Source organism: Martes martes, assembly GCF_963455335.1.
Source record: "Martes martes genome assembly, chromosome: 17".
Lineage (NCBI taxonomy): Eukaryota > Metazoa > Chordata > Mammalia > Carnivora > Mustelidae > Martes > Martes martes.
Window position 1 is genome coordinate 11,180,286 of NC_137905.1, and position 24,837 is coordinate 11,205,122.

The following is a 24,837-nucleotide window of genomic DNA, read 5'->3' on the forward strand; positions in this document are numbered from 1 at the left end:
ACTCCCCACTGAGCAGGTAGCCCGACACGGGACTCAATCCCAGGACCCAGGATCATGACCTGAGCCAAAGGCAGATGCTTAACCAACTGAGCCACCCAGGCGCCCCTTTAATCAAATAGTTTTTAAACTACGTTTTTTAAATATTCAGGGAAAATGTCTAATTAAACATAAACATACGTGTCATACATGTGTTGAGGATTTTTGCTTTTCCATTAGGTTTCAAGTTAATAACTTCTTATTTTAAGAAGAACTATCCTGGAGAACACAGCCAGTGTAAATAGTATTCAGCTTGAAAGCTTAATTAAAGATTCCAACGACTTTTCAGGGTTAGAGTAGGTCCAATTAAAATGAGCTGCAGTTTGATTAATTGATTCTGGATGTTTCCACTGAGCTATTATGTTTGGAACTGTCTTCCAATTAATTTCCTATCAATTTACCTGCCATGCTATATCAGATATAATGAATTCTGGAACTTCACAAACACTAGGTATCCTGTGAAACTCATGCCTAACCTTCCTACATGAAGGAATAAAACTAAATCTGTTCACTTACATAACAGTACCGGGATCTGTACCTAATAGGTGCACTAGGTGATGAACAGAGACTGACTCCAGCCCTTTTATCATGTTCATTACTCTCAGGAAGTGAGTCTAAGTGACAGATGCTATTGTCATGAAATACGAGCTGGCTCTTTCATTTGCCAATTTTTTTTTTTTTTTTTTTTTGGTTTGGAAGCAGGAACACCTTTAATTTTTTAATGGCAAATTATTTATGTACTGTGCTTGAATGTTATTGAGCATTAACTGGGAACAACTGTATATTTGCCTAAGGTCCTTAGAAAAAAAAGAAATCAAGATCCCACGTTTCTCTTTAAAATTTGAAGTTATAGAAATGTGTCTGGCAGAGTACAGGGGCTCTCCCTGACCATGGCCCTGTGGCAAAGGCAGCTAAGGCTCTGACCACTGAGAGGAATTTGGAACGGGAAAGTGATAGCCCACGCAGGCTGGGCCCAGGACCAAGTCAGGGGACTGAAGGGAATAAATGGTCTCCTGTATATTATGTACTGGATCTTTAATCCTGACCTACCCAGCCATCCTTGGGATGGCTTAGCCTCGAAGAAATGGTACATTAATGTACAGAGCTGTGAGACTGGACCCCAACTATAATTTTGTCATGGAATATTCCTCATTGAGCATAACCGTAGGAGAGTCGAGGGGAGAAGGACTGTTCTCCCTCATGTTCAAAGAACTATTACGGCTGAAAAGGAAGCTAGTGTAATAAGCAACAGTGTCATAGGGCAGAAAATGCTGGCATTGGTCCCTGAACCAAAGTCAGTGGTGAGAACAGGCCCTTGTGGTACTCCCAGCAGAAAAGTGTGGGTCTACTTAGTTTACTCACATGCCAAGGCCACAGCACCTCTCTGGTTTGACCTCCTAAGGCACGTTTTAAAGAAATGAACTGCCGGTGGTATGAGTCATAGTCTCTGCTCCTAAAAGAGCCCATGTGAATTCTGATTTCAGTCAACAGTCACTAAGATTTGCTCACTAAACATGCAAAAGTACATTGAGTGCTTCTTAAGCTAATCATGAAAAAGACATCTCAAGGAGGAGAGAAGAACACAATTGAAGTAAATGATATGATTGCATGAAAGAGAAATGTGGCTTTCACTGCACTGCGCTTTGGTGTGTGGAAACGTATTTACAACAAAAGAAAATCAGATTGAAATAAAAAATATTCAAATGTAAAACTTTTTGACATTCTCTTCCCATAACTATTTTAGCCTACAAAAAGTAAACTAAAAGTAAAAAGACAAATTCTAGAATATATTGTAATTAATAACCCCTGCTCATCAAAAGACACCATTACACATATGAAAATAAAATCCAAAGAGAGAGAAGAAATTGGGAATAAATGTATCTGAAATGAATCCAAAATACACACAGAGTTCTTAGAAATCTTGTGGCTTGAAACCACAACCGTGAGATCAAGACCTAAGCTGAGATCAAGAGTCAGACATTTAACTGACTGAGACACCCAGTCCCCCACCTTTTTTTTTTTTTTTAAAAGAAGACAACCCTATAGAAAATGGGCAACAGATTTGAATAGCCACGTCATAAGGAGGGTATCCAAATGGTCAATAGCTATTTGGCAGTGTCTCTTAATGCTTAACATATGCCCATCTTATTACTCAGTAATTCCACTGTTAGGGTACAGACCCAACAGAAACACAAGCATATGTTCACCGAAGGACCAGTATAAGGCTGTATTTGTGGTATCCAACTTTACAAGCCCATGAAAGCCTATCCACTGGAAATCAATCTATCTTTTTACTGGTATTGTCAGTTTCCCAAAAGATCCCTGGCTGACACTCATGTGCCACTGAGGGTGAGAACCAGCCTTCAGAGCTTCCATAAGCTCAGAGCTCAATATTAACCTTTGTGTATGGCGATTAGGAACGGTCTGCACTAGAAGCTCAACAAGCATCTGTGGATTTGATGCAATTCAAATGCAATGCAAATGACTTCTGAGTCTATGTCAGGAGTTCTCACTTCTCTTCCAGGTCTGAGTCGCAAAGTACTGCGATGGAGTGTGCCCCATTTAAAAACCTGTCAGTAAAAGAATTTGGATTGCAAACAAAAATTGCAGAGCTAGTTGAATGAAAATCAATTCAAGGCTAATTTAAGAAGCTTCTAAGAAAAATGCTGAGTTTACAAACAAAAATAGAAAATGACCACTGTCACATTTCAGCTTAGAAAAAAAAAATGATTGATTCTTTTCTCTCCATCATTTCCGTGGTTGGAGAACGTTTGCAGGGGAATGATAACAGCAGTGACTCTCGCCACTGAGTCCTCAGTGTAACAGGGTCAAGGGCATATGTTTAATATACCAATTAACATCATGCCACTAAACTTATTTTTTAGAGTAATAAATAGCACCTCTGAATAGGACTGTTCAACTCGGGTCGTAAATCACACACATACAGAAAGGAGAAAGTGAAAGAATGTGAAAAGGTCAGGAAAGACCCAGTGCCATAATTAAAAGCAAGAATGGGGCGAGATGGGCTACACCTACAAGGTGAATCATCTTTTTTATTACAAAGAGCGATGTGATGGTTGGGATAGCGGGGAAGGGGAGGAGATGGTCACTGCACTGGTGTTCACTGTTTCTAATTTATCACATTACATTCTCGTCGACCGCTTTGACTTCTTCATACAAGGTTTTATGTTCATTATTTTATTACTCCTTCACGTTGCATCCTTCAGTTTAGTTAACTGAAGACAATTGTTCCGACATTTGGAACTACAGGGATTGCTGTGTTCTATAATTCTTTGCTGTAGACGAACCTAATTCCACCTCTGAGACTCTCATTTTCTTCTTTCTATTTTAATCGTCATATATCATTGTTGCTCAGCTGAATCATATTTTTAATCATGCCTTCTATTTATTTTTACTGATTTTGCTCAAAAGGTAAAGCATCAGTCTTGCCTCAGAGTTTCACTCTGAGATATGGACATACTTTACAACTGCTTTTTAAGGGAGAGACTGAAGGCAGTGATTGGGAAAACATATCAGATGCTTTCAGGTCGTCCCATTCCACTAGTCACTTCTGAGCGACCACCAAAATCCTTAATTTCAAAAAAATGTAATGTCAATAAGTATCATCAACATAGGCCTGGCTGTGGTAGCGCAGTGAGATGGAGACTATAACAGAAATAAAAATGAATATATATTCATATATCCACAACATTTTACTTATAGGTAAAAATGTTACAGAAATATCTCAAACAAACATAGTTCTATATTATCAAAATTTCTTATGTTTCGTATTTGTAGTTTTATAAAGTAACTTTATTTGGTATTTGAAATATTCCACAATAGTGTTAATATTTTCTGCCAAATTTGTTTACAAAAAAGAAGGCACATTTTTGGTAAAAGCTACTAAGTGCTGGGATACTAACATTATCGTGCACTAACATTAGCTTAGTCTTACAGTTTGGTCCCATGTTTATAAAGAACTGTGTTTCTGTGTAACTTACAACTATCATCATCATCATTGTCTGGATTCAAACATTATTTAGGAGTAAAAGTTATACTACAGACTTACTCTTTGCAGTTACATTTATCTCACTGTATCCCGATACTCCAAAATGAATGACAGTCATTATGTATACTTAAAAATACTAATTAGCCATAATTATTTTTAAGATGGAAGGGTGAACTACAAATTAAACTCTTGAACTTTAAAGTGAGGGGAATGAAATTACTCTTTAAAATCTGAACCAGAAGATCAGTTCTGTTGAATCAGAGTACAGACTCCCAGTCATCCCTGAGTCATGGCTTGGAGAACAGACTTAGCTCTAGAATACCGGAAGGCATTCATACGTGGGGAAACAGTGCCCAAGAGAGCGTCCCTTCGATATCTGACCGTGTGCTGGCACAGAACATATGAACAGAGATGCCCAGTTTCCTGGGAGTGTGTCATTGTGGGGTGGGTGGGATCTCACTGAGGAAAAGGGAGAAAGGGAAATATTTTCTCCGGGCTACGAAGAAGGACCAGCAGGCTTTCGCAGCCTGGCGGGACTATGGTTTGTAGGGCTTCTAGTATATAATCCGGACTGAGGGGTCCGGGAACAGCTTGAATCATCCTACAAATTATGATAAAGGAAGAGAATGAGAAACATGAACTTCAGTTGAAATTAAAACCTGAGAAATGATGTGAGGATCCCAGGGACCTACAAAGAAGCACCTTGTCCCCAAGAAGATTAGCAGGGGTAAGAAGGAACACACTACCAGCAACAACCAATCCAGCACAAGTTGTGTGTGTCTACACTTAAAGTATGGCCCACAGGTGGTTTTCACCATCTCCTCTCCAGCCCCTGCCACCGCCATCTCCCACAGGGACCACTGCTCTAGCCTGCTTTTACCCCGTTCCCTCAATCCATGTTCTTCACAGCAGCAAGGGAGACATGGAAAATGTCCATTAGGGCACCTGGGTGGCTCAGTGGGTTAAAGGCCCTGCATTCAGCTCAGGTCATGATCCCAGGGTCCTGGGATCGAGCCCCGCATCGGGCTCTCTGCTCAGCGGGAAGCCTGCTACCTCCTCTCTCTCTGCCTGCCTCTCTGCCTACTTGTTATCTCTGTCTGTCACATGAATAAATAAAATCTTCAAAAAAAAAAGAAAAGAAAAGAAAATGTCCATTAGATCTTGCCACTCCTCTGTACCTCAGAATAAAAGCCAAATTCCTCCCCATGGTCTCACAAGGCCCAGTATATAACTTGATGATGATTGACACCACACTTTCCCTCAGACTGACTCTCTCCTCCGACCACAATGGCTCCTTCTCTTCACGTTGAATACGGTCCCTCGGCCAGGAATTCTCTCCCTTCAGATGTTCACAAGCTCCCTCCTCTGCTTTCTCTGGCCTCTCTTCAAAGGTAAGGCCTTCAGAGCGCACTCCCCTGACTACCCCACTTCAAGTAGAAGCTCCCCCAACCCAAGTATATGTATGTGTGTGTGCATGCATGTATAAAATAAGTATTACATCAAAAACTTATATGACAAATAAGATCTATTTTGTCTTACTATTTACTCTTTTATTGGCTGCCTCTTGTCTCTTCCACTGAAACATACTATCAGGAATGCAGAGAGCTACTTTCTGGTCTCAGTAAGAGCTACATTAAATTGGTTCTAATTTTTACTTATTTTTTACTAGTTTTTTATCTACTTTGCACTAATTCAGTGTAAGCTTTTAAATTAAAATTTAACCCCCAGTGAAGTACTTTCATCTAGAAATTTTTAAAAATTTTCTGATTTGTATGATAGTAATGTTACAAATTGATAAATTAATATTTTTTGTGTAAGTATAGTTTTTATTAACTCGGTTGGGGCCCTTTCCTAAGACAGGGGCCCACTCATGTGGCAGAGGTAAAGACAGAAAGAAGACCCTGATGTGGCCTCTGGACAGCCAGTGACCTTCCTGTCCCTATGCCATTTTAAAAAATAAGAGTCCTTTCAATATCATCACAAATTATCAATTTTCTTGGTTACCTATGAGTAAAAAGAAGGGAATTATATAAACAGATTTGTCTTAATAGTGGATGTGACATTTTTTTCAGAGATCTTTCTGCCTTTTCTTTCTAGTTTTCAGTGACTTGACTTAAACATACTAAAGATTTTAGTTTATAAAACTTTCACTAAGGCAGTCCTTGGATCTGAACACATATGGGAATATCAAAAGCCTAACCAATTGCCACCATAAAGATGAAATCTCTTAGATATATTTATTAAAATTATAACAGAGGATTGATGGCAAAAGACTCAAGTCTGTTCCAACACAGTCTTCTGATGTAATAACAGTACTTCTAACCGTTACAACTACCTGAAATCAAATTAAGGCCAGGATTCCTATCACACACACTATATAGTGACTTCATTTCTATGGAGTTAAAATTCATACAAAGGATGAAAGTTCACGTTCAGGCGAACTGCAGCAGATTTCACTGAAGAATTCGAGGACTGTTTCAGCCTTCTCAATTTCCAAGAATAGTAAGGCTATTTCCAAGATACTGACAGATTTTAAATTGCCATACCTTTGGTTGCAGCCCTTTCTCAGTTTTTGTATATCGAAAATATCTATGTCAATTTCACGACTGAGTTTCTAGCATGTTACTAAAAGAAAAGTTATGTATTCCAAGTACTCCCTACTATTTCCATACCCTTAAATAAGTCAGTTGAGTGGCTGCAAGATTATGATTAGATTGTCTAGTACAGCGCCCTACTCATAGAAGACGTGCATTAACTATTTATTGAATAAAAGAATTGATGATAGAAATAAGGAGCATATAAATTCATTAGAAATCCCAAATGTGTCTTAGTCAAATAAGTCACAAATAGGCTTCTCTTTTGCAGTGAGAGTAATAAAACAAGATTATTAAGCAATGAAAGATATAAAGGGAATCTGTTGAATTTTGTTCTAAAACAGAACTCTTAAAAATGCTTGAAATATAATTTCTGATCATTTATCATTTATTCTGCTTTATAGAGCTGCTGTGCCCTTATTTACATTAAAATATATGAGAAGTGATCAAGTAAGAAATAATTCCTTGAACTTAATGGCCGATGAGTTCTCTAGAGTAACTGAAAGGACTGAAAATAAAACAAACCCTTCCAGAAGGATTCCAATATCCAGTCTATAGAAACCAAGTGAATGTATTCAGGCAATAAAGAAATGTCTGGATATAAATAAATATGAGGTAGGTGTTCAGAAGGCATCCAAACAGTGGGCAAAATGAGGAGCACCTGCAGAATCGATGGTTTATACACTTGGCTCCTGCTTTTCTTTTTTTCCCTCTATTGGCTTGTTTTTTGACAGGGGTTCCTGTTTGGCATTAGCTGAAACTACAGGGAGGGTTCCTTAAATCCCATGAGAACGGAGAGAAACACCTCTCAACAAAACACTGAAAGTGCTAATGTAAAAAACAAAACCAAAACCAAAAAAACAAACAAACAAACCCAAACTCGAACCAATTATATAATATTAAGAATCCAGGTTTAGGAATGAATCAACATAGATTTAAATCTCATTTGCTAGGTAGATGTCTGGAGGCAAGGCACTTCAATTCCTCGTGCCTCCGTCAGTTCATCTGTAAAATGGGGCTAACCCGTGTCACAGGTTGATTACGAGGGAGAACCAAGAGCCTGGAACACGGGTTCTCAGTCAACAGTGGCTTGCTGTTGTTACCGGTTGTTATTAGTTCATCTTGACCCAGCTCCGCACTTCCGTCCTACAGTTCAGTGACAAACTGCCTACCATCAGAACTTACCCACGAAGAGCTGACTGTTGAGCTGTAAGAGGACGTGCCCATCGGCGGGAGCAGGCTGTATCTTCGGTAAGAGCTGGTCCACTTGAAGAGATGCCTCCTTCATGTTCCTTTCCACCCTGACGTGGTGCCACTGGTTGTCGTTGAAGTGAGCGGGTGACTGCACCGAGATTTCAAAAGGCCCATTCCCCACATCAAACGAAAAGGTCACTACTGCCGGAGCTGGGAATAGGAGATATGAAGATTGTTCGAGTTAGTCCATGTGCTGGACAGTAGAGTCCTCAGTACCCTTGGGCATAGCACCAGGGCATAGCAACCACGAAACAGAAAGGCGATGGAAGGACCCAATGACATCAGTAAAGAAGAAACATGAAATGAGACCGGAAAGCACACTTTGAAAAAAACCCAGATTTTAAGAAATTCATCCTCAGAGTTAATTTTGCATATTGATAGAGCAAAACTATGTAACCAGACAAGAAAACTAAATAGCATCTGGCATTTTGTGTAAAAATAATTTTTATAGTGATTCAAAGTTCATCTAATTTTAAAAGCATATAATATACATTTGATATTAAGATACTAACAGTGGCCTAAAACTATACCAACATTATTTTGCATACAAAATTATATGGCTGGTCGATTTAATTAAGTAATTGTGTAGTTAACTCAGAATTTAGTTTTTTTTTTTAAATTTAATTATTTGGGTTTAAAACCCTTCTTAAGTTGGTTTTAGAGAATACCAACTGTTTTCCCCAATTATCATGTTATATATTATTTTCTTGCAAAAAGGCCAACTTATATCATAGATTTTTTCCCAAAAGGACACAATGAAAAGATTTAGCTGATAAAGTAGAAACACAGTAGTTTCACAATTAAAGGATTTACTATTAAATAGAATGCCACAGACTTCTAAGAAAAAGGAGACTCACAGCGTAGCTCTATCCTTATAAAATCGGTAATCCCCAGGTTCTCTAAAAATACCCCAGATGAAGCTGTTGTCTTAAAAAAGAAAGATACATCTGCACTAAGTTCTCCATGGAAAGTAGGAAAATGAAGGTATGAGGCCTCAGTATTGAAGGAAGCTGAATTCCAAAATGACCCTGTTTAAAAAAAAAAAAAAAAGGAAAAAAATCAAAAAGAAAAATTCATAAAATAAAATGAATGGCATAATTACATTTTCTATTTTTAGCATTTCTACCATTGAAAATATTGCTAATTTATACAAACCTGCTTCTCTTTTTCTATTGATTCATTACACAAGACGTGAGTGTAAGATTGGTGATCTTACAAAGGATTGCAATCCTGGATTCCTTCCAACATAGGAGAGGAATGAACATGGCAGAAATGGTCTGAATGTTTTATTTTACAGAAGAAAATCAGCCTCACCCCTAAATACCGCCCTCTGGCAAAGTGATATGATAAGAATCTGCCAACCATTGGTTAATAGACTTAATTTTTTTTTATAACTTGAAAATTCAAACACCTACATTCCTTTGAATAACAAAAAATCTAAAGAAGTTCAAAGCACTTTTTGTTCTGACACTTCTAACACACACTTCACAGGCTTACACCTTGAACCAACTGTTTTCATTAATGGGCTTTGCAATTTTCTAAACTGAGACTGGCATTCAAAATATTCTCAACTAATTAAAGATCAAGACACTACTTAGGTCTGTGCTTTGCTGATCTCCTCATGAAAATGCTCTTTTCATTCAAAATTACCTTTTACTTTGCTTGTAATAGTGAAGTGGATAAAGAGCAGGAAGGGACTCTGAAAAAGTTTAAAAATGCTCAATATAAGGAGAAAATGTTTAAAAGGCTGGGGTATAAATGAAGAGATCTGAGAAAAACTTATGTGGATTGTAATTAAATTAAAATTTCTGTCCACATGCAACTACTTATCTTCACTTTCTATTCATTTGGCTGTTGTATCATCGACAACTTTCCTCTTGGAAAAAATACTGTGGGACTCCTCTAGCTGGCCGTATGGGAAATAAAATATAAATGCAGAGGCATGAGGTGACAGGAGTGAGATCCAAGTGGCTATGTGTGGTTGATGAGAAGCACTATTAGAGAAATCAACTATGTATTGCTGCTGCCACCAGCAAGCTCTCGACACATCAAATATAAATACATACCTTGAGTTTTAAGCAACCTGCCTCCATACGCACTCACAGCATTGGTTAAAATTCTATCTAAATTACCTTTCTGGAAGACGTATTGATCCACTGAAGTTAGAAAACAGTAATTTCAAAACAATGGCTCATTATGTTTGCAGGGAACAGATACCTAGAGTTCAAAATCACAAACTCGACTCAGCTTCTGTCTGTTCCTTAGATTTTAATTTATTTTCTATAAATTCTGGACCAAATAAGCAGTGGTTGTATCTATTTTACTTTTTCTGTTTTTCTTAGGGACCTGATTCAAAAGTCAATTCTCAGCTCATCTGTGAACAATTTTAGAGCTGAATTTATTCAGCTGAGAATACACTTTAAGGGCTCCCCCCACCTACAGCCAAATGAAACTGTATTATCTGAGTTTGCCAAGCCTAGTCCTTATTTCCATCTTACAGTTATTTCTACGCTTAGACATTTTGATCTCTAGGAATGAATGCAAGAAAATGCAAAGTATCAAGTCAGGGATAACAACGCACTTGTGTTCTTAAAAGCTCTTACCTGACCTATTTTTAAAAGGGTTTAAATGCCTTTCCGTTGAAATGTGATATACATGAAAATTAAAGTTGTAACTCTAAATTATGGAATATTATTGAATCTTAACCATTTGGTCAGATTAAAAAGAACACTCAGAATTCCTTAAAGGTTTAAATTAGATAATATCATTATTAGACATAATATTTCAGTTGTTTCATTTTAATATCACAACTAACTCAATAAAGCATCCTATCGAAGGCTTCAGGGAACTGGTCGAAACAAAGGAACAATGCTTTGAACTGCTGCTATCTTCACAATGAATGTTCTTACAGCAATGGAAACAATATATTACCTTAGGTAGCTTAAACATTCTCACACACATAATCGTGTCTATTTTGTCTAGTTAGCAAACCTCACTGTGCAGATTCACAATAGGTAAAAAATAGAGAACATTTTACCGGAGTAAGAAATCGCTGCTAATTCAAAACAATTATAAAGAAAGCAAAGGCCAATATTTCCATGATCGAATAATGTTTATGGCATATGATACCTCAGCTCTTTACAGACTGCTATTAAGAAGCGCCCAGAGGAATGTGAATGGCCTCAGAGGAAGGAGGGGAGAGGGAGGGCGGCAGAGCAGAGCCCAGCAGGCGGGCACCAGCAGGAAGCTGCACGTCTTTTGAAGACAGAGTTTCTGGCTAAGGTGGTTTAAAAATCCTTAAGCTGCACCAGTAGCAGCTTTGAATGCAATCACTTGCTGAAATAGTCAGGAGAATTAGACCCCTTTTATTAGCCCAACAAAAGCAAATCAGAGTGTGTTATTCTACGTGACTCACTAATAATTGCAAATAATTTTAAGTCATTAATAATTAGTGTATTTTCAATTAAATTCAGTATAGCATACTAAAAATTTGGAATAATTCCTTCAGGAATTCCACCTTTTATCTTTCAAAAAAAAAAAAAAGAGTAATGGATAATGGGATCCATAGAAGAAGGGGTAGGAAAGATTTAATTTAATTCCATACACAAAGTAAAAAGAGCTCATTCAGAAAAATTAACTAGGCAGAATGTCAAGATTAGAAGTAATTTAAAAAATATTCCTTTTGCTAAACTTTTATTTATATCATGAATAGATTGTCCTTTAAAAATAACAAATTTATTGAGACAGAAAGTAGATTAGTGGTTTTTCTAGGACTGGGGAGACAAGGCAGTTGGAGAATGATAGGCGCTAAAGGGCGCAGAATTCTTTTTGGGTGACAAAAATATTCTAAAACTGATTGCGGTAATGGTCATACAATGCTGTGAATATACTATAAGCCACAGAGTAGCTCATTATACATATGTGAATTGTATGGTATATAAGTTATATCTCAATAAAGCTGTTTTTAAAAAAGAACAGTATTCGAAAAAGCTGTTATTTTTTAAGGCACTCTGTTTTACTTTTAAAAGCAGAATGCATATGACATGCTAACCCTACCTACCTACCTTTCTTTCTTCCTTTCATTCTTGAGGTATGATTGACATGTATATGTAATGTATACAACTCGACAAGTTTGGTAACACTACGTTTCTTATGTAAACAAAATGAAGTAAAATACAGAAACTCCAAGACAAGGGATAATTTACTAGTCAAACATATCTTCCTGAATGTGTAACAATCATTTTCAAGAGCCAGAAATATAATTTCTTTCACTAGTATTTTTATTTTGAGATAATTGCAGATTCTCATGCAGTTGTAAGAAATAACACAGAAAGATTCTGTGTGCCCCTTAGCTAGTTTTCTCCATAGGTAACATCTTGCAAAAACACAGTACACCATTGAAACCAGGGTGTTAACACTGACACCAGTCAAGATGCAGGAATCTGTATTCCTCATGCTTCTCCTTTACAGCCACACCCACTTCTCCCCTGCCTCCCCGCTTCTGTAACCCTGTGACAACTCCTAATCAGTTCTTTGATGTCATCTGAAGAATGTTCTATAAATAAAGGCATATGGTATGTAGCCCTTTGAGACTATTTTTCACTCAGATTTACTCTCTTAAGATAAGGCAGGTTTGTGTGTGTCAGTAGTTCACTTCTTCTTCTTGCTGAGCAATAGTCCATGTATGAAAAATTAGTTCAGCCATTCTTCTGTTGAAAGACATCTGGATTGTTTCTAGTTTTCAGCAATTAACAGACAAAGCTGCTATGAACATCCATGTACAAGTTTTCGTATGAATGTAAATTCTCAGTTCTCTGGGATACTGCCCAGGAGTATAGTCCCGGAGTCGTATGAGAGTTGAATGTTTTGCTTTTAGGAAACTGCCAGTCTCCTTTCCAGAATGGCTATATCATTTACATCCCCACCAGCAATGTGTGAGGGATCAGGTTTCTTCATGTCCTGGCCAGAATTCTGTGTCATTACTTTTTTCCCAGCCATTTGAAAGGTATGCAGTAACATCTCATTGTGGTTTTGATATGCATTTTCCAGTGGCTAGTGATTTTGAGGACTTTTTGTGTGCTTAATTGCCATTTGTGGCCTTTTAATGAAATCTCTCTTCATGTCTTTTATCCAGTATATCTCTGGCTTGTAGATGGCCACCTTCTCACATGGCCTTTCCTCTGTGCACAGGTGGGAGGAGAAACTCTCTAGTGTCTCTTCCTCTTCATATAAGCACACCAGGCCAACCAAATTAGGGCCCCACCCTTATGACCTCTTTTAACTTGAATTACCTCCTTAAAGACCCCACCACTTAGTACAGTTACATGGGGGTTAGGACTTCAACATATAAACTTTGGGGTGGGGAAACAATTCAATCCATAACATCCATATTTTAATTGGATTGGTTCTTTTTTCCCACTGTTGATTTCTGAGGATTCTTCATATATTCTAGTTATTAGTACTTCATCAATTCTCAGTCCTCACCTTACTTAATCTATCAGAAACAATTAACATAGTTGATTATTTTCCCCTCCTTGAAACATTTTTCTTCACTTGGTTCCAGAATACCAACACTCTTTTGCCTTTCTCATTAGGGCTATAATTCTGTTTCTTTCTTTCTTCCTCTTTCCTTCCTCAACCTGTTAATGTTGGAATGCCCCCAGACTCTATCGCTACACTTCTGCATCCACAATGACTCCTGCTGGTCCATTTCATGGCTTTAACTATGCTAATGACTTACGGAAACATATCTGAAGCCTGGAACTTTCAAACTAATAGCTCCACATCTCTATCTGTATGCCTCCATCACAACTTTAATATGTTCAAAAACCTGAGTTCTTTACATTTTTCTGCAACGCCTTGACCCCAACAATATTCTCCCTCTTGATTAATGCCAATTTTGTGCCTCCAACTGATTATCTGACCAAACACCTTGGTGTTATTCTTGATTCTTCTGCAACCTACATTGATCCATCAGCAAATTGTATTGCTTCTCCTTTTGAACAGTTCCCATACTACAACTATCATTATTGTACCCATGGCCCAAGCCTCCATGATCCCTCAGCTGGGCTGGTGATATGGTCTTATAAATGGCCTCCTTGCTTCCACCTTCCCCATTACATCTCATTAAAATGTAAATTAGATCAAACCAACGCTCTGCTCAAAATTCTCCAATGTTTTCCAATCTCATTGAAGTTGAAAAATAAAGACCTCTCAAAATCCTCAAAGATCTGACCACCAGATCTTCTAATATCTTCTATCATTCCTTGCTCACTCTACTCCAGACATTTTGACCATCTTGTTTTTCCATGAACATTCCCATCTCTGCTTGGTTACTCTGGCTTCTTCCTCTGTCCAGAGTACTCTTTCACAGATATACACATGCCTTGCTCCCTTATTTCTTTCAGATTTATATTCAAATGTCACCTTCTTAGTGAGCATTTTATAACTATTCTATTTAAAATTTCCAAACCTAAAGCCACCTCACCTCAACTATATTGTCTTCACAACACTTACTAGCATCGATCATATCATATATTTTACTTACGTATCATCTACCTCTCCCCCAAGAGAACTCAAGCTCCAAGAACGCAGACACTCTGTCTATTTTGTTCCCTCTGCGCTAGCACTCTCTCTCTCTCTGTCTTTCTCTTGGGATGTGGGGAAGGCATAGTAAAATGCATGGGCTCAATAAATATTTGTTGAGTGAAATTATGATATTTCCTTTGTCAAAGTAGCAATAAGAAGGGTTAACTTGTCCCAGTTAGTTTGTATTATGTGTATCTTAATAAATACACTCAAATTCTTAGATAAACTACTAGAAAGAAGGAGGGGAAAGAGGGGAGCAGAGAGGAAAGAAGAGAAAAAGAAGAGAAAAAGACGGAAGGGGTAAAAAGATGAAGAAACTTCAGGAAAATTGAATAAAGAAAAACCTAAGAAGAGAAAATAAAAATATAAAAATTAAAAAGAATTTCCTAATGGTAGAGGATTATCAGACATAGTGGAACTTGCAAAATTATATGATTATCTGTTGAAATGGAATTGATCCTCACTCTTTTTAATGGTTTATATGTAGTCTGTCAAATGGAACAGAACTTTGTCTAATGGAAGAGAAACTAACCAAATCACTAGTCAATATCTTTCTCCAGTCTAGGAATGTAACTTCTGCAAAGTTATTTATTGCCTACATGCACCTTTGATTATTTAATGCATTTTGGGCAGCTGTGATTTCTCAGACAGCTGAACAAGTCGATGCAGACAAAATGAAAAAAAAATTTTCATTTCAACTAATTTCATTGACAAGACTTTTTTGGAACAAGAAACTTAGAACAATAATTTCTAACCATGTAAGTTTTGGGGGCTCCTTCACTGACATAAAATTTCAACAATGAATTAACTGAGAAATACACTGAATAAAATAATCAGAAAATTTCAAATGCCAGAGTTGAAAAAACTACCTTGTTCAGATTAATAAACTGAGCGCAGAAATTTAGATCATGTTTGCAACAACAAACTTCTTTAAAAATTTACATTTTATATATTTTACATCACATCCAATTTCAGGAAAAATTAATGGCAATGCACAACACTGAGATGCATCCTTGTTAAGTTACTGACCTTTAGGGGAAATTATTCCATAAAGTATTCGGTTAGAAAAAGCCAGTCATCTAGCAGGTGGAAAAATCAGTTTGTCTTCAGCATACAGCAATATTCAATATCAGGACACAAAGGAGCACTATCCACAAATTTCTGAGAGGAAGAAAATGTGTCCAGCCTATTGGTGTGTGTGTGTTTGTGTTAAAGCAATAGGCAGATATTCTCAAATTTGAAAGAAATCTGAGAATAAAGCACACACAAACTTTTTTTTGAGGAAAAATAAAAATAAAACCTACTTTGTAATGAAATATCAGCCAAAAGATATCTATAAAAGCTGTGGGAGACATGATGCTTGCATTTCTCAGTGCAAACAAAAGTACAATAATATGTACAAATGGTGCAAGTCACAAAGTGTGACCCCCCCCCAAATGTTACACCAGTTTCTAAAAAGTCCAAATGTAAGGTTACCTTATAACTCAGAAGTTCCACTCCTAGAAATATACTCAAGGTAACTGAATTATATAAGAAAAGAAGATAAATGAAAACATATGTTCACAAAAACCTCATACATAGATGTCCATAGAAGCATTATCTCTAAGAGACAAAAAAATGGAACCAACCCAAATGTCCATTAACTGATTAATGGGTCACCAAAATGTAGTCTATCCATACAATGGAATACTATCCGGTGATAAAAAATAATGAAGTGTTGATATATGGTACAACATGGATAAATCTTGGCAACACCATGCTACGTGAAAGAAGTCAGTCATAAAAACCACATATTCCATGTTTTCTAAATGTTGTTGACTGGGGTTGGCGTTGGAGTGGGAGGGAAACAGGGAATGTTTGTCCAATGGGACTAGGTTTCTTTTTGGGGTGATGAAAATGTCCCGAAATTGGTTGTGGTGATTGCTGCACAGCTCTGTAATATACCACAATGATTAAATATACTAAGATACGATTAGATTGTATACTTTAAACGGGTGAATTGTAAGGCATGTGAATTATTTCTTACTAAAGCTGTAACCAAAAAAACAATATAAAGTTAAACCCACAAAGTTTGTTTTAGAGTTCTGAGGCAACGAATATTTCCAAGCACATGCAAACTCAAGTGCAACACTCATGGGTCTTCTGGAGAGGAAACAGAAAACATCAGCTACCTGACAAGGCAATCCAAGAAGAAATAAATCAAAATAAAAAATCATTCAAGAATACAGAGGCTATGATGATAGACTAGTGGCTAGTATTCAGAATAAACAACTACAGAAATAACAGCAAAACTAGCAAAAAGGACAGGTGGGGGAGAAAAAGGAGAGCAGAGGAAAAATGAGTGCTACTTTTCCCATTTTTCACAATAGATCAATACTGCCTAAAATTTAAAAATGAATTTAATATGAAACCTAGAGACTCCATAACCTTTTAAATTTTCATAATCTTTTCTTAAAGTTTAGTGGGATCATTCAAGTTGAACATATATTTATGAGATATATAAATAATGTAAAGCAATTCCCTTGGCTTCAATTTGGTTTCTCCTTTCTCTGTCAATTTCCATTAATAAAGTTTTGGAAACTTATTTCTCAATTCCTTTTTGTTTTTTTTTTTTTTTTGTCTAGGATAGTGCTTCTCCACCTGAGGCAATGTCGCCCCAGGGGACATTTGGCAATTTCTGGAGACATATTTTGTTGTCACAACTAGGGGAAAGGCACTACTAGTTGGGAAGAGGGATACCGCTAAGTGTCCATCAATGCATGCAACAGCCCCCAACCATAACAGGCCAAATGGCAGGAGTGCCAAAGTTGGGAAACCCTGCTCCAGAAATATTTAGCAATTCCTGGAATAATACTCACTGGTAGTCATCATTATTTGTGAGCTGCATGACTCTTGGTAATTGTTACTTTTTTGTGGCATTTCTGAATATCTTAAAATTTTATAATAACTCTATCAGTTAAGTCATTAATATTTAATATTTAAAATAAATAAAGGTATGCATGTGTAGAAAATTATCACAAAAGCATATTATTATAGACTTGAGAATTACCAGGATTACCAGTGTCAGAAAAGTGGAAATTTTCTGAAAGCATTAGAGAGAATGTTCGCTCACATTTGCGCTTGAATATCAATTACTAGCTAGTAATGTAAGTCAGAACAGAACACAAAATAAAATAAGAGACCACAAAATATTTTTTCCTCCAAGAAGTAGAAAGTATTTTAATTTTATAAAGACACTGTATTATTAGAAGAGTGAAAATAAAAAATTAGTATTAAGTGAAATCATGTACTCATTTGAAAACACTTCACACTACAAGTCCAAGTGTATTGATGAAAAATGATTCAGATGGAACTAGATTCTCTATGTACTATATGATTTTTCAAGTGGAATAAGTCTTTCAATATAATCTAAACTCTTTTCATTAAAAGTATATGTTTGCACATCATTTAATTGCTTATATAATCAAAACTTTGTTCCTGTCTCTTACGAATAATTCAAAGCTACAGGTTTCTTGAGCTGTGTATGATGGATCATTCTCATTCTTCCATAAACTGCTATTTATCGATTATCTTTCACATAACAGGTAATGTACTAGGTGCCAGGAACACAATAATAAATGAGCAATGGATCTGCTCTTGAGAGGCTCAAAAATAATTAAAAGCCAGTATGAAAAATATATCTTTGTAATTTGTTCAACATTATTTGAAAGTGTAAGATGAGGCCCTCTAGAGACCTTTGGGAGGCTTCATGGCAGAAGGATTTGAACTTGAGCATGACAGGTTTCAGTACATGGCTTGGGAGATTTTGCAGATGGAGGAAAGCAAATGAAAGGGCAGTGGTAATCAGGGGTCCATGAGGTTTCTTCCTGCCGCGGGACGTGCAGCGGTAGGGAGATGACTCTGTAGATGTCCTCATGATGAATGTCAAGAAAGCATTTAACCAGTGTAAGCACTAGCTGGCATGCTCTCCAGCTAATTTTTATGCATGCTGAAGTTGAGGGATTAGCAGTCAAGAAGACTTGGGATGGTACCTCAAAATGAGGATGTTCCTACTGCTTCTAGGGGAAAGGAAAGTACATGGGTATTTAGTTACAGTCTCTCCGTTAACCAGTAAACCCAGATGCTTTCCTGTGATTCTTTCTTTTGATTCTTTTGCTTCTACAGTTAATATAAGGCAGAAACATATACAGCAGGATTCTACGAGCATCTTGAAGAATAACCATATTACTAAAACCTTTCCTGTTTTATGAATTTACTTCTGGTATTTTTTTTAATTGAAGGACAGTTGACAATGTTGGACAATGTTACATTAGTTTCAGGTGTACAACACAGAGACTTGACAACTCTATACTATGCTGTGTTCACCACAAGTGTAGCTTCCATCTGTCATCATGCAACACTATTACAATGCCATGTTCTTTCCTTTTTGTTCCCAAGGTTTATTCATTCCATAATTAGAAGTCTGGTCCTCCCCATCTCCTTTATCCATTTCACCCATCCCCTGCCACCCTCCCCTCTGGCAACCACCATTTCGTTCTCTGTATTTATGGGTCTGTTTCTGTTGTTTTGTTTTTTAGATTCCACATATAAGTGAAATCATATGGTATTTGTCTATCTCAGTCTGATTTATTTCACTTAGCATAATACACTTTAGGTCCAACCATGTTGTCACAAATGGCTATATATGTTTGTTTGTATGTATGTATGTATGTATGTATATACTGCATATATAATTCATACTGCATATATATCCATTCTGCATATATATCCATACTGCATATATTTTGGGTATTACCTCTTACTGGATATATCATTTCCAAATATCTTCTCCCACTCAATCTGTTGTCTTTTTGTTTTGTTAATGGTTTTCCTTGCTGTACAAAAGCTTTTTATTTTGGCATAGTCCCAAAAGTTTATTTTTGCTTTTGTTTCCCTTGCCTGGGAAGACATATCTAGGAAAATGCTGCTAAAGCTGATATATAAGAGATTACTGCCTGTATTTTAAGGAATGATATGGTTTCAGGTCTCACATTCAGGTCTTTAATCCACTTTGAGTTTATTTTTATGTATGGTGTAAGAAAGTGGTCCAATTTCATTCTTTTGCATATGGCTGTCCAGTTTTCCCAACACCATTTGTTGAAGAGGTTGTCTTCTCCCCCTTGTATATTCTTGCCTCTTTTCTTGTAGATTATTTGACTATACAAGTATGGGTTCCTTTCTGGGCTCTCTATGCTGTTCCATTGATCGATGTGTCTACTTCTGTGCCAGTACAATACAGTTTTGATTACTATGCCTTTGTGGTATACTTGAAATCTGGGATTGTGATACCCTCCTCTTTGTTCTTCTTTTTCAAGACTGGTTTGTCTAATTGGGATCTTTTGTGGTTTCATACACATTTTAAGGTTACTAGTTCCAGTTCTATGAAAAATACAATTGATATTATCATAGGCATTCCACTGAATCTGTAGATTGCTTTTGCATATGAACATTTTCACAATGTGAATTCTTCTAACCCATGAGCATGGCATAATCTTTTCATTTGTTTGTATTGTCATCTTTTTTCACCAGTGTCTCCTAGTTTTATGGTATTTTTTAAGTGAACCAATTTTTCAATTAAGTAATTACCATCCTTGGTTAAAAAAAAAAAAGTACAGTTCTGGTGAGTGATGTTGATAATAATAGAGGTTATTCATGTGTGTGGGAAGGGGATATATGAGCAACCTCTGTACTTTTGTTTCAATTTTGTTATAAACCTAAAACTGCTCTAAAAAAAAGTAAAAAAAAAATTAAACAACCATAACTATTCATAATAGTAGTTAGTTGTTTTGTTTCCTTGGAATCACAAGTTTTGAAGGAAAATTTACATGTAGTAAAAATGGCCCTTTCTTTGGTATAGCGAGTTTGACAAATGCATAAAGCCATAAAACCATCACCACCCTCAAGATACAGAACACATCCTTCACCTGTTCCCCTTTGCAAAATTTCTCTCACCTTGAAGCTGTTACAGAGATCCTTTTTCTGCTTCCATTGTTTTGCCCTTTCCAGAATATCTTAGACACTGAATAACAGTCCAGCATTTTATTTTAAGTAAGACTTCCTTCACTTAGCATAAAGCACTTGAGATTCATTCATGTTGTTGCATGTATCAATATTCCATTTCTTCTTACTGTTCAGTAATATTCCACCATATTGTATGGATACACCACAGTAAAATGGGAAAGTTCATTCATTCACTAGTTAATGGACATTTGGGTGGTATCCAGTTTTAGCAAACTATGAATAGAGCCAATATAAAACTTTACATACAGATTTTTCATTTCTCTTGTGTACCTAGGAATGGAATTGCTGGATCATACAGTAAATATGTGTTAAATCTATAAAAAAAATCTGCCAAACCATTTTTCGAAGTGGCTGTAACATTTTGCATTTGCACCAGCAATGAGGATTTCCAGTTACTCTGCATCTTCACCAGCATTTGGTATTATCAGGTTTTTTGTTTTTTAATTTTAGCCATTTTAATGGTTATATATTGATATCTCATTGTGGTAATATTTTACACTTTTCTAATGACTAAGAATATTAAGAATCCTTTTATGTGCTTTTTGAAATCTGTTATTTTCTCTGATGAATTGTATGTGCAAATGTTTTGCCCACTTCTTAATTTGAATTTTTTTATTATTGACCTGTGAGAGAGTTCTTTCTATATCCTAGACAGTAGCCCTTATCAGATATACATATATATTTTAAAGATTTCATGTATATGTATACTCATACATATGTATGTATATTTTTAAGATTTACTTATTTTAGAGATAGCTAAGTATCCTGTGACCTTGCTAAACTCACTTAAAAAAAAGAAATTCTTACAGATATTACCTACAAATCCATATCATTTATAAATAGAACACTTTATATCTTCCTTTCTGATCTACATCCCTTGAATTCCTTTTCTTATCGCATGTGCTAGGACTAGCAGTATGATGTTGAATGGGAAACGTGAGAGCAGACACCCTTGCCTTGATCCTCATCTGAGAGGGAAAGTGTTTCAAGTCTTTGACTACTCAGTATGATATTAGCGATCAGATTTTCATGGTTGCCTTTTAAAACACTGAGGATGTTCTCTTCAATTCCTACTTTGGCTTTTTTCATAAATAGGATGTTCAATTCTGCCATTTACTTTTCATATCTATTTTCAAGAAATTTATTTCTATGTTCATAAATAAACTCCTTAAGGACAAACGATATATTCACTAAGTTTTGTGTCTGCAGCACAACTGTAAAGGTGGGTTTTATCATTCATGTTGTGCTTTAGGTCAAACACTTAACAGTGTTATCTATGACTTCTGACATCATACAGTAATAGCAGCAGTCCCATGGAACTTCAGAACAATATGCATTAAAAAAAAAAAAAGATGAAAGAAGGACTTAGAAAAAGATGGTACCAATTAATTAGGGGTAGGCTCATATTTGGGACCAGTAAGGATTCATACTCATTTTTGTTTTATTTGTCCTGTTTTCTTAAGGCTTCTTTCCTACAAAAACATAGCTAGATATAAGATTTCCAGCATCTCTAGTTTGTGTGAGAAAACCTAAATGTCATTTTTTTAGTCTCATTTTTCCATTTTTCTGTCAAAGAACATCTAAGAGTTCCTTTGTCTCAGTGAAGGGTACTAGCATCCTGACTGTTTCAATGAATGATCCTAAGCGACTTTATTTAGATCAGAAAGCCAGAGATCGTCCTCCCACCCTTTCAACCTCAACTCTCCTCTAGATCATACTGAATTTCTCTCTCTCTGTGAGTCCCTTCCTTAAGCCCCATGCCACTGTGTTGTTCAAGCCTTTATCATTTTTCCTTATCTTACATCAAAGGTCACTTTGCTGGTCTTTAGATTTATAACTGGTCTCCATGCTTTCAGTTGGATCACGAAGCTTAAGCTATTTCTTGGCCTTAAATTATTCAATGTTCAGGTCCTAGTGCCCTTAAGATATTGTCCACGTATCTTTCTTCTGCTTATAAGGCCCACTGTGCATGATTCCATATCTAGAAGCCCCATGGTAATCCAATCTATCACAGTTAGAAAGAAAAAACAGTGTCTCTAGGGCATGACACCTTCAGGAGTACAGATTTCCCATACTGCTCTTCTGACTCAGAAAATAAGAAAGAGCTCTCCATGCTGAGAACAGTCCTATGATGTTATGTGAGCATGAGCCTTGAGCCTAAAATAGATGTACAAGACCAGGCCAAGGAAACTCTCAATTACTGTTTCATTAATAACTCAGAAATTATTTAGCTGGTCTCTAAATACTTAGACTACTTGTAAAACCATATACCTCTGCATCCCCATGGTCACAAAAGTTTAACATTCTGGTTTCTCAACCTCAGCACTATGGACATTTTCGACCAGATCACTCTTTGCGAGGGGGGCTGTCTTGTGCCTCGTAGCAGTCAGCAGCATTCCTCACCTCTCCCTCTAGATGCCGGTAGCACTCAACCCCCCAACAATTGTGACGGCCAAAAATGTCTCCAGATAATGCCAAATGTTCACGGAGGGGGAACACTGCCTTGCATAGAGAATCACTGTGTCAAGTGAAAAGGTTCCGTGTGTTCATGGCAGGAAGTCTGTGAGAAAGAAGACCTAAGGACTAGTGGTAGTGACCTCAGTCAAAGCAGACACTTGTCCAGGGATGGTGCCAAATGGAATAAGGGGGAGGGCAGAAGCCAGCCTGGGCCCCTGAAGGGTTAAGATCAGAGCCAGCAGTGAAAACTGCATGTGACGTATGGGACAATTTCCTATAGTCACAAAATCCTTGTACTCCCCTAGATGAATCCTGAGTTTATAACCTCATCTCTCTGCACATAATTTTTCTCTCCATGCAATACCCTGTGTCATCCTCGTGTGATTGTGTGAGGCCTACTGGCAGAACAGGAAGTAGAGATGCTGAAGATCAGGGATGGTAGGTATAATGGAAGACAGTTTTTTACAAGTACATATAAATTTTTATAGGCCACTATCATCTTTGCTTTTTAACTAAGCAACTTCTGCTATGTATCTCCATAAATCCATGGCATTGTTAGATCATCTCCTAGTTTGAGCCCCTAAAATAAAATTTTACTGTAGGGTATACTTTCAACATAAATAAATGTTTCTCCCATTTCCATTTTAAGTCCTGGAAATAGCTAAAAGCATAAATAATTAATGCATCAGTCTCCATATGTATGGGTACGTATGCTCATTTCATTCCCTGCAGAAAATAAATATTTTCTGTGAAACCAGAATTCTGGTTTAGAGTGTTAATACACTGAATATACAAAACAGTATGTCCCACTGATTTAGCGTAAATACACAGACACACAGACTGGGAAAAAGATGAGATTAAAAATTGAAACATGTTTGATAAAACTGGCATTTGATTCTATGGACTCTCTCATTTCACCACAGGCCCAACAGCAGAAAACTCACATTCCTCACGATTTTACGCAGCACTGAGGCTTTCCTAGATGGATCACGGCATGCGGAAGTTTAGGAATGCTGGGATAGGTTTATAAACCAATCAAATCGAGATGCTTAGTGGTTTCGTTCTCTTAGAATCTGAACAAAGCTTGCCACCAAACATTTTTTACAGGGCTTTACATTTTATAAGGGTACATTATTTGTTGACTGACTGGAAGAATTACTTCAGGCACTGCTCATGCATTTCACAACATTAGTGTGATTCATTATTATATGACAGAAACATGATTTTTGCTCAGCCATGTTGACAACCCACTGCCACCACTTACTGTCTCCCCGGCAGAGTAGAGGTCCCAGTTTATAAGCTGCTTCTGAGTGTGGTCGGCCCGTGTCTGTAACCACTATCTTCCTCACTGGCAGATGCTCTTTGTAAGAAAGGAATCCAGTGTCATTGGTCCTAAAAAACAGTAACAACAAGATTCTTAAAATTATTCTGATTAATATAAGGGAAGCAACAGTCCTTATTGCATTTCAAAGCCAAGATATTCTGAGGTAAGTCTGCACATGCAAAAGAGCAAGGATCAGATTGCTCACTTGCGTGAAAATGTGGCCACATTTTAGTGTCTCCTGCAGACTGATTACAGTTGCTGATTTTGAAATTTAGTTGACCATTTTCTATGTTTTAAGTGAATGGTTATAGCAAGGTGATCATCTCGTAATGTATGAAAATACTGAATCATTATGTTGTACACCTGAAGGCAATACAGTACTGTATGTCAATTATAATTCAATATACATACATGATTAATTACATTTAGTGTAATGGCTGATACTGTGTTTTTAGATCTACCAAATTGGTATTTTTTTCTATTTTTTCCCATAGTATTTCTTGCATTTCTGTTCC

At 36.8% G+C, this 24,837-nt stretch overlaps 1 protein-coding gene across 6 annotated transcripts in view; it reads right to left on the reverse strand.

Moving 5' to 3' along the window:
* The window catches only part of CNTNAP4 (contactin associated protein family member 4), a gene marked incomplete at both ends in the record, with an annotated part of 234,878 nt that overhangs the window by 23,964 nt on the left and 186,077 nt on the right, over positions 1-24,837 (reverse strand). For all 6 annotated transcript variants that reach the window (XM_080828714.1, XM_080828715.1, XM_080828716.1 and 3 more), the window contains 3 exons: positions 7,825-8,043; positions 8,751-8,921; positions 24,263-24,390. In XM_080828714.1, coding sequence (XP_080684840.1) covers positions 7,825-8,043; positions 8,751-8,921; positions 24,263-24,390 — 518 coding nt within the window. The remainder of the gene's footprint in view (positions 1-7,824; positions 8,044-8,750; positions 8,922-24,262; positions 24,391-24,837) is intronic.